The sequence below is a fragment of the Halichoeres trimaculatus genome, unplaced genomic scaffold, assembly GCF_033239565.1.
Source record: "Halichoeres trimaculatus isolate MK-OKI-2021-1 unplaced genomic scaffold, fHalTri1.1 fHalTri1_scaffold_10, whole genome shotgun sequence".
NCBI lineage: Eukaryota > Metazoa > Chordata > Actinopteri > Labriformes > Labridae > Halichoeres > Halichoeres trimaculatus.
The window spans coordinates 15,160,275-15,180,083 of record NW_027437187.1 but is presented as its reverse complement, the minus strand read 5'-3'; the positions used below and the strand labels follow the sequence as shown (position 1 = coordinate 15,180,083).

The 19,809-nt window shown below is 39.3% G+C and overlaps 2 protein-coding genes across 3 annotated transcripts in view; both read right to left on the bottom strand.

Annotated features, from left to right (window-relative positions):
* The window catches only part of osbpl5 (oxysterol binding protein-like 5), a 42,728-nt gene extending 41,894 nt beyond the window's left edge, over positions 1-834 (bottom strand). The window contains exon 1 of one of the 2 annotated variants that reach the window (XM_074677947.1): positions 550-834. The gene's annotated coding sequence lies outside the window, so the exon portion shown is untranslated. Of the gene's footprint in view, positions 1-117; positions 190-549 lie in introns of those variants that run through there. The other variant, XM_074677948.1, reaches the window with a different exon arrangement.
* Positions 835-2,993: 2,159 nt separating this feature from the next.
* Positions 2,994-19,809, bottom strand: part of LOC141796219 (receptor-type tyrosine-protein phosphatase beta) — a 46,387-nt gene continuing 29,571 nt past the window's right edge. The window contains exons 14-40 of the mRNA XM_074677206.1: positions 19,142-19,396; positions 18,787-19,047; positions 17,579-17,836; positions 16,993-17,268; positions 16,554-16,820; positions 16,184-16,444; positions 13,670-13,930; positions 13,274-13,528; positions 12,145-12,402; positions 11,753-12,016; positions 11,401-11,664; positions 9,952-10,221; positions 9,585-9,851; positions 9,222-9,488; positions 8,568-8,720; positions 8,227-8,425; positions 7,957-8,072; positions 7,774-7,861; positions 7,633-7,677; positions 7,288-7,396; positions 6,680-6,770; positions 6,448-6,524; positions 6,140-6,274; positions 5,232-5,348; positions 4,800-4,960; positions 4,579-4,714; positions 2,994-4,499 (exon numbers count right to left, since the gene is read on the bottom strand). Coding sequence (XP_074533307.1) covers positions 4,350-4,499; positions 4,579-4,714; positions 4,800-4,960; positions 5,232-5,348; positions 6,140-6,274; positions 6,448-6,524; positions 6,680-6,770; positions 7,288-7,396; positions 7,633-7,677; positions 7,774-7,861; positions 7,957-8,072; positions 8,227-8,425; positions 8,568-8,720; positions 9,222-9,488; positions 9,585-9,851; positions 9,952-10,221; positions 11,401-11,664; positions 11,753-12,016; positions 12,145-12,402; positions 13,274-13,528; positions 13,670-13,930; positions 16,184-16,444; positions 16,554-16,820; positions 16,993-17,268; positions 17,579-17,836; positions 18,787-19,047; positions 19,142-19,396 — 5,261 coding nt within the window. The 3' untranslated portion in view covers positions 2,994-4,349. The remainder of the gene's footprint in view (positions 4,500-4,578; positions 4,715-4,799; positions 4,961-5,231; positions 5,349-6,139; positions 6,275-6,447; positions 6,525-6,679; positions 6,771-7,287; positions 7,397-7,632; positions 7,678-7,773; positions 7,862-7,956; positions 8,073-8,226; positions 8,426-8,567; positions 8,721-9,221; positions 9,489-9,584; positions 9,852-9,951; positions 10,222-11,400; positions 11,665-11,752; positions 12,017-12,144; positions 12,403-13,273; positions 13,529-13,669; positions 13,931-16,183; positions 16,445-16,553; positions 16,821-16,992; positions 17,269-17,578; positions 17,837-18,786; positions 19,048-19,141; positions 19,397-19,809) is intronic.

Sequence of the window (19,809 nt, the reverse complement as noted above, 5' to 3'; positions counted from 1 at the left end):
GACATCCTCCTATAACAGCTCTACCTAATGCGCTATTATAAAACATAATGTTGTCTATTGGTTGATTTGTATTCTCCGATAGCAGGAAGGTTAATCGATCACTCAGAGGTAGCCTACCTGTCGTTGCTTGTCACCACCCTACACATCGATAAGCTCCATGGTTGCCATGCAAACGAGTCACAACCGAGCCGCAGCGGCCGCATGGGGTACGGTCTGCTAACGTGGTGATGTGGGTTTACTTTATGGAGCTAGCTCGACACGTTAGCCACTACCCAGCCAGACGACACACCAAAAAGACACGGATTGCGTTAACACCCCCACTGAGCAGATTCCTTCAACTGCTGAGACGTTTAAATGCTAAAACTACCGTCCAGATGAAGCAAAATCAGACCATTCTTCCAGTTAATGCTACCAGAGCCTCTTTAGCCGTTAGCGTAAGTTAGCACATTAAACATACACTAGTTTAAGAAACGTTGGCTATAAATAGCAACTTATTTTTCTCAGCGTGTCGGCGTTGTGTAGTAAGGCAGCAGAAAAATGTAAACTTACTGTGTCGACCAGTGAGTCGTTCATGCAGTTGTTTCCGAGCTTCCTTTCCAGTCCAGCATCATAGCACGGAGCAGAGAGGAAAGACAGCGGGGCTGAGGGGAGCAGCACGCGGGCTGAGACGGACGGTTAGAGTCTGCTGAAGGAGAAGTTGCTCCGTTTCAACATGGAGAGAGTGGAGTGGACTGGATCCTCCTGCTGCGGTTCATCTGGTTGCTGCTGCCACTACTGCTGCTGCTGCTGCTGAACGAGCAGCCCAGGCGACACCTGTGGCCGCAGCAGCGTACGACACCTGCTGCATGGTACTGTAGTGCTGAAATCAGCCATTGTCAATGTGCTTTTCATTTTTAAGGGTACACAAAGTATAGTTTTATGACAACATTCAATAAGACAAAAATATGTACGCGTTAAGTATTTTAAATAAACCCTACTTCCATCAGTATCACTGAAATAAGCGGGAAACTTTGGCTTAGATTTGGGTTAATTCTTGTGATTATTCTTCAAGCTGTTAATTTGTTTCATAAGGAAATCTAATGAAAGCCCCAAGTGGCATCCACACATCTGTCACTGCCTTTGATTATGACTTATTCAAGATATATTTCTGTTTCTAATGACATTAATTATATTCATAATGATGAAAGCAACATCTTAGGAGCCTAAACAGAAAAGTCTTGATCATTTTTCTGTTTGCAGTATAAAAATTTATAGACTTATCATCTACCCTACCCTTCTTTAGACTAAACCATGCTGTGACATGTGGCCCCTTATGATAAAGTAAGTGGTTCCTATTTCTATTTGTATTCTTGCTTTTGCAGCACTGGGGATATATGGTCATCTGACAGTAAGATGTTAAGAAAATCTCAGGGGTAATAACTGGATTTAACTTCCAAACGAAAATCCAGTGTAAAAAGACAGTTATTTGCTTAGATCTTCTTTAGAATATGTTTGACACCTGTTATGTGACATGAGAAGAAATATTGTCTTTTTAGTGATGAAGTGGAAGAAATAAGAGGAAGACAAAACAAGAAAAAAGAAAAAAAAAAGTAAGAGGTCCCAATAACTTAAGAAAAAAGGTTAAGACAAACCTTTTAAAACCTGACTTAAATAGGGCACCAACCCTTGTTTGAGACAGCCCTGTTTTTCCAAACAAACAACAACAACAACAACAACAACAACAAAAACCTAATATGGCTTCAATCAGAAGCTTAAATATCCTGGTGTAATCCATTATGGTGGATTTACTGGTGCGTAAGCATCTGAGCCCATCATTAAATTTGGATCACCCAGTTATTTTTTGTCCCATTTTAATTTGTAGTTGCAGGTTATTCTGCTGTCATACCAGCCTCTGCTTCATACATTTTATAGGAGACAAGAAAGAGGCGTTTGAATGTGAAACCTTTTTTTAGTATCTAAGAGACATGAAATAAAATAGTGAGGAGGAGTGGAGTCCAGAGATGGAGGATTGATGGAAATGGGGGTGGGTGGAGGGCAAACTGTGTGAGACGTGAGAAATATCAAGCAAACTGCAGCTGACACACTGACAAAATCTTTTACTTCCACCTTGCCAGGAGTGCCCTGTGCTGTGTGAAAATGATTGCCTTTAAAAACACCAGCATATAGTGCAAAACCCCTGAGTGTACGCCTGATGTGAGCTGTAAAATTAGAACTTTTTTGTCGTCTGTGTAAAAAGCTTTCCCTCATCAAGAAATGGCATTATTTATTCATCCTTTGAGGCTGCACTTAGCTACATGCACCCTGAAAGTTGCTCTGAATAATGCAGAGGTGTACCAGCTAAGACCTCCTCTGCAGTATACAGTTTAGTCTGTTGTTTTATTCTTTTGATCTCTTTATTAGACTGGCACAATTCAGCAAATATTTTGCATAATCAGCCATGCAGAGCCAAAAGTAGCTGTCTCACAGGCTGTACAATGTTGGTTCTAAATTAAATGGGCTTGTTGAATGCTGCATAATACAAATAATAGTGTATTTGAGTCAAAAAGAGCTTAACGGTTTGAGACAAAGCTCATGAATTCAGGCGGTTGGATGTATAGTCACTCACACAAATAGGCTTATTCACAGTATACAAAAATACAAAGGCAAACATAAATGGGGAGGGGATGTAATAACATCTTTAATCCTGTCTGTGTTAAATATTTAGTTGGGTGCTAAAATATGAAATCATAGCTCCTATTGTACTTTTTGCATAAGGTTTTTGGGAACTTACACTATACAGTGACAACAAGTTATTTTGTTCACATTAAAAAAGACCAGGACACTTTATTGTTCAATTCAATAGTATGATGGCCCTAAAGGTCAAATACAGCATACCACTAAATGTCTACAGGAAGAACTAAAATATTTTACAATACATTTAAAAATATATATGTTTAAAAGTAAATCCATTTTTGATGTTTCAAAAATATTGTATTATTGTAAAATCCTGTGTATTCTACAAAGAACTTGTGTTTTGACCTTCAGGGCTACCATAGAGTCTTTTTCTGTTACAAGAAAACAGTCCACTAAACTTCAGACCACACACATCCATGATCCTAAATGTACCTGCATCATGGAAACTTCTGCTCTTTGGAAGCTGAAAATAAAGCTCATGCTCCTCCAGTGAGTTTAACATCACAGGAAATGTCCATAAATGGTCATAAACATGCAGCGGCAGTGGCGATAATCATTCTTTGTGGAATGTACTGTGAAGGAAAAGGAAATTGACGAAACTAACAATAAATTTGGTCTTGAAAAACCCCAAAGTACACTACACACTGCTGCAGTTTTGAATCTTTAATGGTGATCCCATTTTTCAGAGGATGCTTAGTTTTCTAAGGTTGATTTCCTGAGTGTTTGTTTGATGTGAACTATCTTTTTATTCTTAAAAAATAAAATCACAGTAAAATTGCAACAACCCAAAGATGGTGTGAAAAGCAAAGTGTTCTAAACACTTTCACAGAGCATGAATATCATTAGCACTTATTCAAAAAAATAAACATACATATCTAAAAATTTAAAAAGTAGACAGTGTAGAAAGACAAATGCATCCAGTGCATCATTTGCTACAGTGCATGCAAACAAATACAAATACAAAAATATACATACATTTTATGACGGACAATACAACATCTTAATAAAAGCATTGCACATTTCAAATATGCTTTAAAGGTGCAAAAAAGTGCCTGTATGATTGATTAAAAAAAAAAACTTTGGTAAAGATATTATATTAAGAAACAGCTGATTCTTGAAAAAAGACAGGCTGTCCTTTACCTTTTCCCTTCAAAATGTATACACTGCCCCCTAGTGGAAAGAAAGCATACAGGGTTTTGGCATATGGTATTCACAACATTTCATTTTTCTTAATTAAAAAAACATTGTCTGAAAGCATCTTTTTATCCAAACCTTCTATAATTAAATATTAACAGCATCCAAAATATTACCTGAGAAAAATATGCATCAAAGTAGTTCTTATGCAGTAAAAAAGAGAAAATAGAGAAAAAATAGCAACAAAAATAAGGGATACATGTTCAGTAAAATAAAAAAAAAAATGGTCACAGATTTTTCCATTACTTCATCCTTCAACACATTTTCTCATTTAATGAAACGTCCAAGATATTTAACAAAATAAATATGATAAAATAGAGATTTAAATCTTGGAAGAAACAATGTGCACTGCAGAAGCATAGCAGGTATAAAGACTATCAACACAACCTGATAAAGGTGTTCCCTTTACAAATGTCCATTCAGAGTTTTGCTGTGTGTACATATAGAAGAAGATGACCAGGGAAGTTTCTCTGGATTATTCATTAGTACCCGTTTCTGGAGAAATTTTTAATTGGTTCTATGTTCTCATAAATACAGAGTGCTGCTGTGTTTTGGTAGATGAGATCTACATTGTTTCCAGTTCTTGATCTGATGAAGTCTATGGCACACTGGTTTAAGAACACATACTGGTCCTACAGGGAGGAAAGACACAAACATTAACCGCACTGCTTAACACTCCAGAAAGACAACTGAAAACAGAGTATGTCCTACCTCTGTTTGCACCATGAGGGGCCTGTGCATGCGCAAATCATGAACAATGCCGTACACATCCACCGTATTTTCCCTTTCAATCTGGTTGATCAGATGGTCAATTGCTATGAAGGTGCCAGTCCGTCCAACACCAGCACTGGAGACAATGCAGCAGAGTATCAAGATCTCAACTACACATTTAAAGACAAAGTTTTATGCATGTACGTATTTGTTTGTCAGACCTGCAGTGGACTACTGTTGGAGAGTTTCCAGAGTACTGGTCCATGTGATCTCTAACCAAATGTCTAAAGCTGATCAAGAGCTCGGTGGTTTCCGGCACCCCGTGATCAGGCCAGGCTGTGAAGTGGAAGTGTCGTACCGAGCGTGTCTCTGCAGTTTTCACCTAAAAGACAAACATTCACATAAACTCATGAGGCTAAGGGAATAAGTTTATCTAAACAAGAAGAACATTTACTGAAGGTATGATTTTTTTAGGATACAGCTTTTCACAATTATTGAGGCGTTAAATGACAGCCCCATGGAAAGATGGGGAGTATTTTACAAACCTGTTGGCTTACAGCTTGAACTGGAAGTACATTTTTATTTTTCATTTCCATTTCTTTAACCCTCCTTCCCCCATGTTTTCTTTATCACCTGCGACACCTGACACTTACATTTTTTACATTAAAGTCTCTGATGGTCCAGTCTTTGAGTGGTATTTCAGATGCTGTAGTCACAATGATGTTTTCAAAGTGCTTAGTGCCAGGTGCCCAGTACTGCTCACATTTCACCTGAAAAAATCACAGAAACTATTCAGTTTTTAAATAGAGTGAGTATTTTGACTTCATAATCAGTACACAGAAACGATCATTTGGAAAAGCAAAGTAAACAGTGGCACAGTTTAGGCAACACCTGCTCCTCGGGAGTGGAGGTGCAAGTAGGCTGATAGTGATAAGACTGTTGATAAGATACTGCTACTAAACAGAGGAACAACTGTTTTAAGCTGCATATATAAATCACTTCATATCTATAACTATAACTATATTTGTAAATTAATAATTGGTGTCAACTTGTGTGCTTTGGTTTTATCTGGGTTTTGGGAGTGATAAAGTGTAGTGAGCAGGTGGTCATGTGAGATTTTATCATAGGAGTGTAGATGAAATACCTCTGCTTTGTGTTGGGATCTTGCTCACCCTGTTGAGATTCTACTTTGCAATACCACCTGCTCAGTACATGTTATCCATTTGAACTTGTTTTTATCTCTATGTATACTTAAGCCAATACAAACAACTTAACCATAACACACAACAATTGAGAAGCAAATAATCTGCTTGTTCAGGACGCAGCTATACCAAAGTTTAATTATTGGATGGAAAATTTTGAGCGTTTTCTGAGGTGGTGGATACATTTTAAAAGGCATGACCATAAAGGTAAGGATAAGGTGTCATTGTCTGCTATGATGATCTAATTTATCTATATTTCTATTACAATATGGATGATATAGGCCCAACTGCAGCTATATCAGAAGAAGTCAAAAGCAATCATGTATCTAAAAGGCTTCGTGACTGTTCTCTGCACTCACTCTCCCCTGCTCATTGCAGCGTGTCAGCATGACCAAAGTCTGAACGTTCTTCTCCCAGATCATCCTCCAGAACTCTTTGGTTGTGTGTGGCAAAGGACCCTGAGCTGCAATGAACTCCTTTCTGGAGTTGTAACCCTGTCAAAGTGTAAAAACAAAACAAATGGTAAGCCCACCTGCAGAACACACACATTCATCCTGCTCACTTTGACAGGAGATCTTCAAGCCCATTAAACATGAACGTGGTTGAAGGTGCAATGGTTGGAGAAGCATTAAGCAAAGGAATTAGCAGTTTTGTTGTCAGTACGCACCGGCATGTAGTTAGCATTGATGTAGTCATCATGTGGACTCCCATGGATAATAGAGAGTTTCACCCTAGAGGAGTCATCTAGGAGGCGAGAGAAGAGTGTTTAGCTGAAAACTTAGGGCTAATGAAACTGAATAATGGTGGTGATTCGGTTTAATAAGTAATGATATGGTTCAAAGAGAGAGATGATTGTTATGGCTGAGAGCAGCAGAGGACGGTCTGTTAGGGTGACTCACAGGGAAGCACATTGTTGTAACGGTTCTTGGGTTTGTTCTCCAGTGTGAGGGCGTTTGTTTTCGATTGTCCTATGCCGACAACCTTCAGGTCCTTTGAAAGAAAAAGGGAAGAAGAAAAGACAACGGCTTGTCTCTATGGATGGCAATTAATTGCGTTCAACCTAAATTCCAAAACCTAACTTCAAATTAGAAAACAGAGCAGTTTTGGGGCTTTAAAGAGCCACTCATAAAGATAATTTTGTGATCCTGAGGTCTGTACTGTTTTGAAATAAAACCTCTGTGTCAATGAGAAGACTGCATGAATTGAAAACTCCTGATTTTACTCCTTATCCAAACAATACTAGAGTTTTAGCTGTCTCAGAGTATATGAGCTAAAATATTGTGTTTGTGGCTTCACAGTGTAAACAGTGTCTGACTTTTTGCTGACTAAAAGAATAAATCTCCTCATGATTTACTTTCAAATGCTGAATTCGACACTGTTGCATCAGTCAAATGACAGTTTTAACACTACATGTAATTAACTACTTTGGACATCCTTCGACCTTGGCCCTAAAGATAAAATATGCACATTTCTTCATTCTCTATCAGTATTTCAAATAGTGCCTTACCTCAAACTCCTCAGCAAAGCCACAGTTAGAGTCTGCTTTCTGCTTTTTATAGTGAGCTTCAAAATCCTCCACTCTCACAGCGGCACTGAGACACCAGAGGTCAGAGAAGAGTCATGAGTTTTATTCAGAGAAAGCTGCTGTCATCAACAATCAGGTTTGTTCCTAACATGAAATCTATGTCTACTATTAAAACTGGCAATTCACAGATATGAGTCAAAGAATTTGTACTCACGATTTAGATCTGGGAAAATAAAAAAGGACAAAGCAATATTGACCAACAGCTGTAGAGAAATGCTGTTTTAATTTGACTTTTCATTAATAGAAAGGTCAAAATGATGTCCTTACCTCATGGAAGTAAACTGGATGTCTGGTGATTCTTTGTTGGATATCCTACAATATTCACACAGAGGGGTTTAGAGTTTCATTTTAAAACACAGTGTTTCTAAAGTACTTTTATTTTTATTAGGAACGACTGCTGTGACTCACCTCCTCCAGTAGACAATAAAGCCGATAAGGATGATGAAGAGAATGCAGAAAATACCCAATGTTGCCCCAACAGCAAGGCCAATCACAGCTAAATGGTGTCACAGAGACACAAGACACATTGAGGACATCTTCACATTGAGGAAGCATGTCATTACAAACAGATGAAAAGTTTAGATTTAATACCTGGGTCAACTGGAAGATGGATGTCAGCAGAGTACAGTAAAACAGAGACCAGTGACTGTTCACCATTTACAAGCTTATTTTGCAGATCCAGATTGGTGAAAATCACAACAGCAACTCTACAGGAGAAAACAAATGAGACACTTTAACATGCTTCCTCATGGGGACCATGTCCTGAAGGCTTAAAATACAACTTCAATAACTCACAAAAGTGCTATTGTTGTTTCATTTTAGACATTTTTAGTTGTTTAGATCTACAACTTGAGCTCTTACTTGTAGTTTGTACTGGCCTCCAGGACACCATTACTGTAGCCCTCCCATACAGACCCATCTCCCACCACTATGTTCACTAGATTGTCCCCACTCCGGGATTGGGGGTTCATGTCTCTGACAGTTGCCAAGTATACAAGAGTTTTCTCCGCCTTCCAATTATCGTATGTTTCCCCCAGATATTGTCTGAAAACAGAGGTGTCTGAAAGAGGAACAGAAATCAGTTTATGGCTGATTTAGCATTGTGCAGAAAAGTGTATCACTGTTAAAATGCACAGCATCACAAGAAGGATCTGCATGGTATAAAACACGTCTGGACATTCAGATAAGAAAAACAAACACACCTAAGTCTTTATCTGTCACCAGCACTCCAACATGTGTGATGGGTCCATTGGTGCTGTTCAGCAAGCTGGAGTTTATCTGAAGGGAGAACTTGTTGTGCAGTTTTTCCTTTACAGAAACCAGTGACTTATCGTCCACTGCAGGAATGGGAGGATCTGAGAAAAAAAGTTGGAGTAAAGATTAATCTTACTTGTTTCACAAAACAACTAAACAATAAAACAAACAAATTTGAAAAATTAATGAATCAAGAAGTTTTGAAATGACCTCACAACTGATCTGCGGATATATGGTTTTATGTAGTGTGGGGTGGATTTACTAGAGCAACCCTTTTCTTTCCAGATCTCTGAATTTGGATATTTTATTTGATTTTTTAACTTAAAAAAGCCTACAGTGTTTTTCATAAACAAATGTTTCAGAAGTCAGTATTTTGACTCATGCCTTTTAAAAAGTGTGAGACGTAGCTCCTGGCCCAACCATGGATGGTAAATAAAAGTAGGTTTGATCATCCCTTTTATCATGGCAGTGGCTGACATTTTTATTCATCCATTCATTTATTTTAATAAAAAAACAGTATAAAAAATCTTCATATGACCTTTTCAAGCAAAACTTGTGTATTTAAACACATTTTAGCTCTGACCTTTGACCCGATGTCCTACCTGTGATTCCTGTCCAACACAGTTGAGACATGGGGCTGCTGGGTAGTCCACAGCTCTGGGTCTTCACAGTCACGCTGTATTGAGTGTAGTGACTTAGGCTGGTCACAGTATGGTTACAGTGTGGGTGCGTCGGTGTAATTGGATTGCTACCATTCACAGAGACCTGGAAGCCTGAATGAAGTCCTCTGGGACAGTCCCAGGTCAAGATGAGCTCTGCATTCTTTTTGTTTGGACCTTTACATGTAAAATTTGTCACCGGGCTCGCCTCTGAAGCAGAAACAGGAATGGAAAAATGATTTAACAATCAATACCTTTGGTCAATAACATTAATATTGGAGTTTATACAGGTTATTATGACCTTACTTGTGCAGTTGGATGTCTGTTCGGTATCACTCTGTGTTCCATCAGCAGTCTGTGTGGTGACGCTGATGTTGTAGCGGGTGCCAGAAGTCAGCCCCTTAAAGCTGAATATGTTATCCTGAGCTGTGTCGCTGAGCACCTGACCATCTGAGCTTTGCCAGGTTAGATTGAAACGGTAGCTTTCCTTGTATTGGTCGGGATTGTTCCATGTTACTTTGATGTTGTCCTCCCCAGTTTCAGAAACACGAAGAGATGTCACACTGAATGGTCCTGTAGTTGAAAGACATGTCAGAGTTAAGGTGTTTATGTCATCAAAGCAAACCAAGACAAGTTTTTTACCTTAATTAACTTAATTGAATAGAGGCCTTACTTGTGTTGACCATGCTGATCTGTACCCTATCACTCTGAAAACCCATAGCACCCTCTGTTGCCACCGAGATGTTATAGGGCGTCCCAGACAGCAAGGCGGTAAAAGTATGACTGGTGCTGTTGACAGAGATGTCATTTCCTCTTTGTGCTGATATGTCAGACAGCCGGTAGAAGAATGATGCACCAGTCATCAGAGGGGCTTCACCCCACATAATATGAAGGGAGCTGGTCGTCTTTTTCAGCACCTCTATCTTTCCTGGTGGGTTAGGGACTGAAGAGATTGAGAGGATTGTGGGAAGTGAGTTAAAAGTAGGACAACATGGGCACAAAGATCTCTGATACATTCACCAGCATATTTATCAGTTGTTTGGAAACAGTGTTGAAATCAGTGATGATGTGCTGGACTGGTCCAATTCATATCAGTCAAACAGGTTGTTTACTGAAAAGCTTGGAAACACCTCTTCCTAAAGTGAACCTCTCTTTTGTGGAGTCTCTCAGGGCTCAGTTATAGATCCTCTCTTATTCTCTGTTTACATGTCAAAGTATTCCAATGTCTGAAAGAGGCCAACATCAGAATCATTTTTGACTGTGACTCTCTTGTCAGACCAAGTTGACCAAAGTTATGCAGGCTGGCTTTGCTCAACTAAACTTAACTAAATTCAGGTATTTCCTTAAATCTGCCCACTCAGAAGGTCATCAATGCATTTATTTCTCCCAGAACTGTTGTACAAGACGAGCAAGTGATTTTCCACGCTGGACATGAACTCAGCATTACAAGTTTATATACTGAAAAATAAAGATGTCACTTTTAAAAAAAACTTTGAGACTCTAATAACAAACAAATAAATACTTATTACCACATAAACACACACCAAGTACTGAAAATCTGTATTGTTAAGTTACCAATACTGATTGCCAGGTTCCAAGCATCTGTACCTTACTGTATGTAAAAGGTCCCCATCCCTAAGCACAGCATTCAAAGACTACCACTGATTCAAATGTTAATGCAAAAAAGCAACAAACAACCCCAGTCCTGTGGGAACTTAAGGATTTAACTGTATCTTCTCAAATTTGAGGTGACAAGTGAACTGCTAACTGTGAGCCTGACCACTGCCTGCAAGTGGCTCTTAAATCTTGAACAGTCTCTAGAAGTGGCTCAGCATTTGCAATTGAAGCTCCACAGCTGTCCTAGGAGGTCAGGCAAGCAAATTCAGTATCCTCTTTTAAAGCTCTATGTTCTGCAATGAGATCTACTCATAGTGGGTTTTGAATATATTTGGTAAGTTAAAGAGATCTATTGCCATGAAAGTGTTACTGAAACAGTTTTAAAGTTTTGCAAAACCACCATTTAGTAGAAAATAACAGACTTGTAAGATAAGCTGGTCATGTCTGCTGCAAAAGTGATAATGCCTACATTTACAGCCATTAAATTCAATCAAATCATACTTACAAGTTGCATTAGTAACGTGTCCAGATGTTTCACTGAAGGGCCCGCTGATTGTTGTAACCACAGCAGAGTAAGCCATTCCAGCAGACAGGCCGTCAAACTGGATGGAGTCCTTGCTTGGGTCCAGCTCTTCTTCTCTGTCAGCCCCAGTGGTGCTGTTTAAATGAACCTTATAACGCTCCACTCTCCCAGCAGGTCTGTCCCACTGCACCTTGACTGAACTGTTGGAGTCCAAACTGGAGATACTGGGCTGCACTATCTCAGGCTCTGTAATAATGTTAAGGAGAAGGAGGGGATATTACAGCTCATAAACTGAATCCATCATTAATTAAGAAATGAGAAGGATGAGTCTTACTTGTGTACTGAGGGGTGCAATTCTTCTCTCCCTCAGTGTTGTCTGCTGCTCGGACAGTGACACAGAAGCTACATTCAGTCCCTGGAGTGAGCTCAGAGATCTGTGTGCTGTTCTCTGAGATAGTTTGTTTTTTCAGAGAGTCACAGTCTGTAGTCTCAACCCGGTAAGTATATTCTGGCTTGTACTCCAGAGGTTCAGTCCAAGTCAAGCCCACAGCAGTTGTATTTATGGTGTTAGCATTCAACCCCCTGATGCCATACGGCCCTGCAGACAGAGCACAGAGACTTTCTCACTAATCAACATGAGACTGAGAATCCATCGTAAACAAGTCAACATTTTGTGACCTCTAGATGTTGGTACAGTAGCTCAGACTGCACTCTGTTTATACATACGAGTAAAATATGACACAGTCTCGGGAGCTGCCTTGGTGCCATCTGCCGTCTGAGTAGTCACAGTGAAGCTGTAGTTAGTCCCAGAGAGAAGACCGTTGATCGTCTTTGAGGTATCAGTGACCGTTTCAGGTTGATTATTGTTGGAGGCTTGCACCATGTATGTGAAGTGAGGTTTGCTCTCCCGCTGGACCCAAAACAAAGTCACGCTGTTTGTGGTGATTTGTGTTTTGTTTTTTTGCAGAGTTACAGGATACGGTCCTGGGAAAACGTGAACATACATTAAACATGGCAGGTTTACAGAGCAGGTTTGTGTTGGAGGCTTAATCATCTTCTATGAGCCGCTACATATGTGTCAGCGTCTACCTCGAACCCTCTCCTCAGCCTGTATATTGATGCTTTGGTTGTTTTGGGACATTGCTGGGTGGAGAGTAAGCGAAGTTGCCTCAGCCAATCAGAGTGTGCCCAGTGTGCAAGTAACTGCGTGCAGATAATAATGAGTGGAAGAAGTTATCCCAAGTGGCTACTAATAAAAACAACTAAAGTAAAATGAAACACCAAACAGATAAAGCTTTTTTTTTAACAAGGGTGGAGCTTGGCTCAACTTTCACTCGCTTTCAGGCGCTTGGGGAGCAGCTTAGGATGAAGAGCGAAATGAGTTGGCTTTCTGCTAACCAGGTACCAATGATTAGCTCTTGCTAAGTAAGGTGCACGGCTCTTAAGTCTCTCCCGCATAGAAAAGCTTTGCTACAGGTGGTTGCTGGGCATGTAGCTACAGTCGTAGGCAGTGAATGTGTGCTGCTGCTGGCACTGAGCCCAGTTTAAATTTGTTTTTAATGACAAATAAAGAAAACCCTACCTTTGATAAGGTTCATCTCAAGCATAAAGCAAAAAATAGATTGAAAAAAACACCCGGAGAAATGTTCCCCTTGTTGCAGTATGTTTTTTTTCCATTAAAAAATTCCAAATAAAAAACCTTTTAATAGATTGTAATTAATTTTTTTAACTTCTTAGGTACAAATCAGAAAAAGAACAAACCCCAGTTAGAAATATTTTATACATATAACATAAATCCTAGAGTGTATAAGATAAAACCCAAAGTTTTAACATGATGTATGTTTTTCATACTCACTTGTGTAGCTCTGTTTCATCACTGCAGTGCTTTCATAGTTCATCACACCCACGGTCACAACAGATATACTGTACGGGCTTCCAGACTCCAGGTTTTCCAGCAGGAACCAAGAGTTTTCAGTAAGACCAGATCCAGCAGAGCTAGACAGGCTGAAATTATACATTCTGTGATCCATGTCCTCAGGTAGAGACCAGGTGAAGTTAATGGTGTCCTCTGTTTGAGACTCCACCATGATGGGGCCAGGAGGGTTGGGAACTGAATGGGAGAATGACATTTTGTTTCTTTTCAACACGTCATCCAAATCCGACTAAAACAGGTCAAAGCAAGGACATTAAATGTGCTTTGTATGGTGAATAATGTTTTGCTAGCTTTATATCTTAAGTAAGTATAACTCACAGGTTGCGTTGCAAACACTTGAACTTGTATTCTCAAAAGGTCCGCTTGTAGAGACCACTTCTGTACAGTACAAAACTCCTGGTTTTAAGCCCACAAACAGTTTGGAGACAGTTGTGTCATTCAGGTTGTTGCTGTCCACTAGCAACTCATTTCTGTACAGTCGGACAGTGTAGGAGTCCACATGACACCCTGCAGCTGTCCAAGTCACTGAGAGGCTGGTTGTGTTTCCTGAGAAGGAGCTGATGGGAACTTCTGCTGGCCCTGTGGAAAGACAAAATTATTTATTGTAAGAAACTTTTAGACAATCCTTGGTTACATCTGTTCAAAGGTTTTAATCAAACATCACTTTAATTTGAAGAAACATAGAGGATTGAGTTAGTAGTAATAAAACAAAGTGCTGTGTTTTCTAATCACAGCCAAACATTTGACACAGACAAGTAACATCTGAGCGAACTTTCTATGATCAGATGGAATGAAAATTTGAAAGTTTATCACAAACTCCTACAATCAGCTAAAATAATGTAAAACGACTGAATAATTGTGCAGATGTTTTAATAGTAACGGTTTGGTTCATAGACTGCTTTAACACTAAAGCTCCACGCTAAAGTGAAGGCAAAACTTACGGAGCCATCTGGTGACTCGCTGTAGTAAAAGCCCTCAAGCCTGGCCCTCAGTTATAACCTCAGAACAAGAGTCAAACTATAAGATTAAAATGTAAGTCAAATATCATTTTCTCAAACATGCTTTCTGTCATGAAAGTCAGTTCTCATATTAATTCAAATGTTCATTCCTCAGTTCAGTTGTGCTTTTACGCTTTAAGGTCCCATAATATGCAAAAATTCCTTAATCAATTCTTTTAGTGAAATTTGTGGGTCTTTGGCTTTCCTCCCAGCCCACAAAATGTGATATTTAATGACAAAACCTGCACTTAGTAGTACTGTGAATGTAAACATAGTTCCATGCACAAGCTTCCCTTCTCAGAAGAAGACAAGACTAAGTGGCTAGAGTTCATTTATCAAGGAAATGTGCCAGCTACACTCAGTAAAATGGTGCATGTGTGTGCTTGTCACTTCACAGCCAACTGCTTTTCCAACTTTGGACAGTACAACAGAGGGCTAGCGAATAGACTGGTCCTGAATCCAGGCGCATTACCAACCATCCACCAACAAACCTTGCACCCTGGAAATGTGAGTATTTTAAATGCTGTGTGCTGTGGAGCAGATGTAAGAGCTTTTCCTCAGTGTCCCCCCTGTCTCTGTGTTAGCTTCAGGATGCTAACTTTAGCTGCGGTTAGCCTGTAATGTTACGGTAAACAAGCTTTGCTGTTTTCTAAACATTGTGCACTCGGAGCTCGTGGCGCCGCTCTCAGTGACACAGAAGAGTGGGGCGGAAACAGCAGTGGCTCATTTACATATGAATGCCACGCCCACTAAATCAGAGCGTTCTGAACAGAGGGGCTATGAGAGCCTGGAAACAATGCTGCTGTGCTGTGCATAATATGGGGCCTTTAAAAAGAGTGGGGCGACATTGGGATTGACAGCTCTAACCAACACCAACACAAGAGTCACTGAACCAAACATTTTGCACACACTTCACTCAACATAAGGACCTGCCCTGCAGTGGGGTGTACTGATCTGAGGGATCTGGTAGGTCTACAAATAGTTAGTCAAAGCTTCAGCAGAAGAGGTGTGATGCTACTCCTGCAGCTCTGCTCGACAAATCTCCTACATATACCTTAGCTTTATAAATCATGCATGGGCAAAATGTCAGTACTCATCAGAGCAAAATTTAGGCTTGATATCCTCAAAAAGGGAAAAGATTGATGAATTTCAATGTAAAGTCAATGATTCAGATGCAACAATAACATATTAGGGCAATTTTAGGAGGAAATAAAGAAAAGTAGAGCTGGAGGAGAAGAGTAATTTTCTGAGACTAAACTCACACATTTGTGAAACAAACTCAGAAAGTTTGTTGAGTTAGGGAAAATAAGAGATTTCCAGATGCGGTTTGTTCAATATTCTCATAAATGTGTGAGTTTCATCTCAGAAGATAACTATTCTGTTTTGATCCCATTTACATTTATGTTTTCTTACTAATGAGCAGTTGTAAAATGCTGTTAGGAATGTGGACATTCAAGATTTGGATTTAAAAACTCCTTTTTTCCTGAATCTCTGTGATTGAAATTCTATCAATGGATACAAAATATTAAGTTAATGATTTCACTGAAAAATAAGATAAAAATGCTTTTAGGACAACATTTTATCCATGCGTTTGTCTTATTACAGATTTGGTTGCTGATTAAACAAGCTGCTCTCTGTCTGTCTACAGTCCCAGCTTTAAGGTTGTACCATACAAAATTCAAGGTATTTTTCAAAAGTAATCATCAACACATAGCCTAGTACTGGTGTCCTGCAGATGTCACCACTGAATCCATTATACTTTAGGTCATCTTTTCAGGTCATCACTGGAAATATTATTGAAAAAATATATATATCTGTTGCCTCAGAGACATACATGTGTTACTTGATTTGTTCATCTCTGCAGACGGGACTCCCTCCACAACTGTTATAACTTTAAAAGTGTAAAACTCTCCAGGGCACAAATTGTAGAAGGTGAATGTCTCAGTGTTGGTTGAATTATTTTGAATCAGCTTGTTGTCCTGATAAGCCTGGACCCAGTAGAAGTAGGAGGGTTTGTGATCACTCTGCCTCTGCCATGACAGCTCAACAGTCGTTGTGGTCGCAGTCAGGGTCAGGTTGGTCACTGGTTCAGGGACTACAGAAAAAAAAAGCATGGGGTTACTTTAGACCAATCAATGAAAAGTTTTATTTCTTGGTATGGTTTGGGATAGCTGAACTTGTAAGTATTAAAAGTGAGGCCTTACAGGTGTAATTGAAGGTGTTTTCCTCATCTGACTCAATTCCTGGTGCTGCGATCGTCCTCACACTGATGTTGTATCTTGTTCCTGGCTCTAGGCCCGTTATGTCAGTGCTTGTTGAGTTAACTTCTTGATTATGTTCTTCTCCAGTTGAACTCACGGCTTTAACAGAGTATTTATAATATGCCTGGACTTCAAGTGGGGCTGACCATTTCACTTCCACAGAGGTGGCGGATTTAGGTTCAGATTCAAGGTTCAGCACAGGGTACGGGGCTGGACAGACGATAAATACAGGACATCTTATTTAAGAGTAAGGCAAAGTTACAAGTTATCTTTCACTTATGCCACACTTTAAATGACCACAAGTGATGTCATACCAGGTAATTATCCAAAAATTAATAGAAGCTATATATTCAGATCAAAAAAATACAATCATCATACTTACTGGTGTAAGCAGACTCATAAACAGCTGGACTCTTTAAATCTTCAGGACCAACAGCTTGTACAGAAATACTGTAGAGAGTTCCTGATGACAGCTGGGACAGCACTGTTTGGTTGACTGTGGTTGTTGTATTTTGTTCAGGACCACCAGGAGATGAATTGTAGGTGATAAAGTAGCTGATGTTTGGAGCACCAACCATCTCAGCAGGAATGGCCCACTGAGCATGAAGCGAAGAGACTGTCCTTGAACTGATGATGATGGGACCAGGAGATGTGGGGTCTAACAGGTATAGAAACAGGTTTACACACAATTACTTCTGATTGGTGTTTTTTGTGCAATAACTTAGCAAAAGCAACGTATATACTGTAACTAAAATTAACTATAGAAATAAATAATGATCTAACACCATTTTGTTATTATTGCTGTTCAACAAAATCCAGAGTCAGCCAAGATTATTCTCATTTAAAAGTTTGATGTTTTAGACCCAGCTAAATGTTATAAACTGAACAGCATTTATGAAAGTTTTATTGTTACTTCAAGCTTTGCAGGAACATGTTATGACAGGTGACATGCAAGTTATCAGACTCACAAGTGGCAAATGAAGCTTCAGACGTCTCACTGAAGTTTCCAGCAACAGAGGTCACTGTGATGACATAAACTCTCCCAGGTTTTAGACCAGTGAAGTGGAAACTGGTCTCTGTTGTTTTGATGTAGTAAAAAAACTCCAGCTCCTTATTTGAAATGCTTGCGACATAGTAATCAACTCTCCCTCCAGGCAGAGTCCAGTGGATGTTAAGGTTATCTGTTCCCCGTAGCTTCACCTCAATGCTAGCAGGTGCCACGGGTTCTACAACAGAAAAGTGAAACATCTGGTTTTATTGTGACTGTACTGTGAAAAAGGACATTACTCATTCATGCCATGTCACTTTTTAAACTGGCAGGACAGATACAGTAAATATTTTTTGCCATTTAAGACATTTTATAGTCCTGCAAATAGGGGAAACATTATAGACGATAAACTACAAAGTATTGTATCACTGCACACAATAAAGGCCTTGGAAGTCAACAATTAAACTATCAGTGTGTAGTAGTCATGGAGACACTTCATTGTCACGATTTTATATTACTTTAGAAAATGATGTTTCCTAGAATAGACCTAAAAGGTTCAGAATTTCACAAAGAAAACTGTAAAAATGATCTTTGAGTACAAAAATTATTTGAAAACTTGCAGATTCACGTTTTGTTGTCCCAGTTATAAACTGATCAAATAATGCTACTCGACATGTTGAAAATCTGTAATCAAATACAGATTACAATCACGTAATAACTTAAATCCTTACATTATGATGTTCTCCCTGAGACAGTTGGCCTCAGCGAATTTCATATTTGACATAGCAAATAAACATAACCTCAGGAAAATTTCATAAATCTTGTGGGAGAATTTATAAAGATTAATGCAGATTACGTTCTGTTTTATTTTTTTGTTTTAAACAGCAGTGTGTTTATAACGTGCATTTGAGTGATCCAGGAGAAAAATTACAAGAACTGTTCTACTGATTGCTGGCTGAAGCTCATATTTTGTCCATAGACTGTATAATTAATGGACATAGTCTCCCTTACATCACCTGTCTGTATTTGGAATGGATTTTGAAGCAAATCAGCTTTCCCAACAAAACAGCAGGTTTTAGCACTTCTGAATCGTCTCATATTTTTAGACCAGAGGTTGCCGCTTGAGTCTGTCATAATAACATATGAAATCAGATCATCATTAAAACAGTCGTCAGAGTATGGACCTACTTGTGAAAGTAGTTTTTGAGTTTCCTTGTCCTTTGTTTCCTGGATCTCCAGAGACAGCAGACACTGTGATGGTGTACTGGAAGCCAGGGCTCAGTCCAGTGATGTTGAAGGAGGTTTCGTTGGTTGTTCTCTCATCACTTTTTCCCTCTCCAATCCACTGGACTATGTATGATGTAGCATTACCCTCAGGTCTAGTCCACGTCAAAGACACAGATGATGTTGTGACTTCGTCAATAGTCAGATTCTTGACTACATCAGGTTCTGTCAATGCAGGTAAAAAAAAAACACAAAATAAGGAAAAGAAACACATTTGTGTTTTTTACTCAGAATGTCCAGCTGAGGAAGTGTTTCTTACTGGTGTCTGAAGTGAATATGAAGGGCTCTCCTGCCTCATTAGCTCCATTCTCAGCACTGATTTGGATTGTGTAGGAAGTACCAGGACTCAGGTCTGATATTACAGTAGAGGTACCCTGTATGTAGATTTCCATCACCGATCCACCATTATGCCACTCTATCTTGTACCTGGACACTTCACCAGGGGGTGCAGTCCAGTTTAGGGAAATGGAGGAGCTGGTTGGGACCGCACTATGTGATCCAATTTTTCCAGGCTCTAAAAGTGAGAGAAGAGAAAAGAATAAAAATGAAACTAAAATAGGAACATACCTTAATTTTATTCTGTTCCTAGTTTCAGGGGCTGTGTTCAGAGTAAAAGCAGAGCCATTTAAGAGTTGCTCCCAGGACACAGATCAGGATAGTACGCAGCTGTGAAATGACTAAAAATGAAGGTAGACTTTGTTTTTAGTTTTTCTGAGCTCAATAAGTGCTGACTTACTTGTGTAATGAAAAACTGTGATACTTTCTCCTTCAGCACTGCCATTCTCTACCAATGCAGAAACACTGATTTCATACTGAACACCAGCCGTCAGGTTAGTGATGTTAATGTGTGTCTCTGTCACATCACAACTCCAGTTCATTTTTCCATTTATACTTTTCCACTGCACTCTATAGACTGAGCTCTCTCCT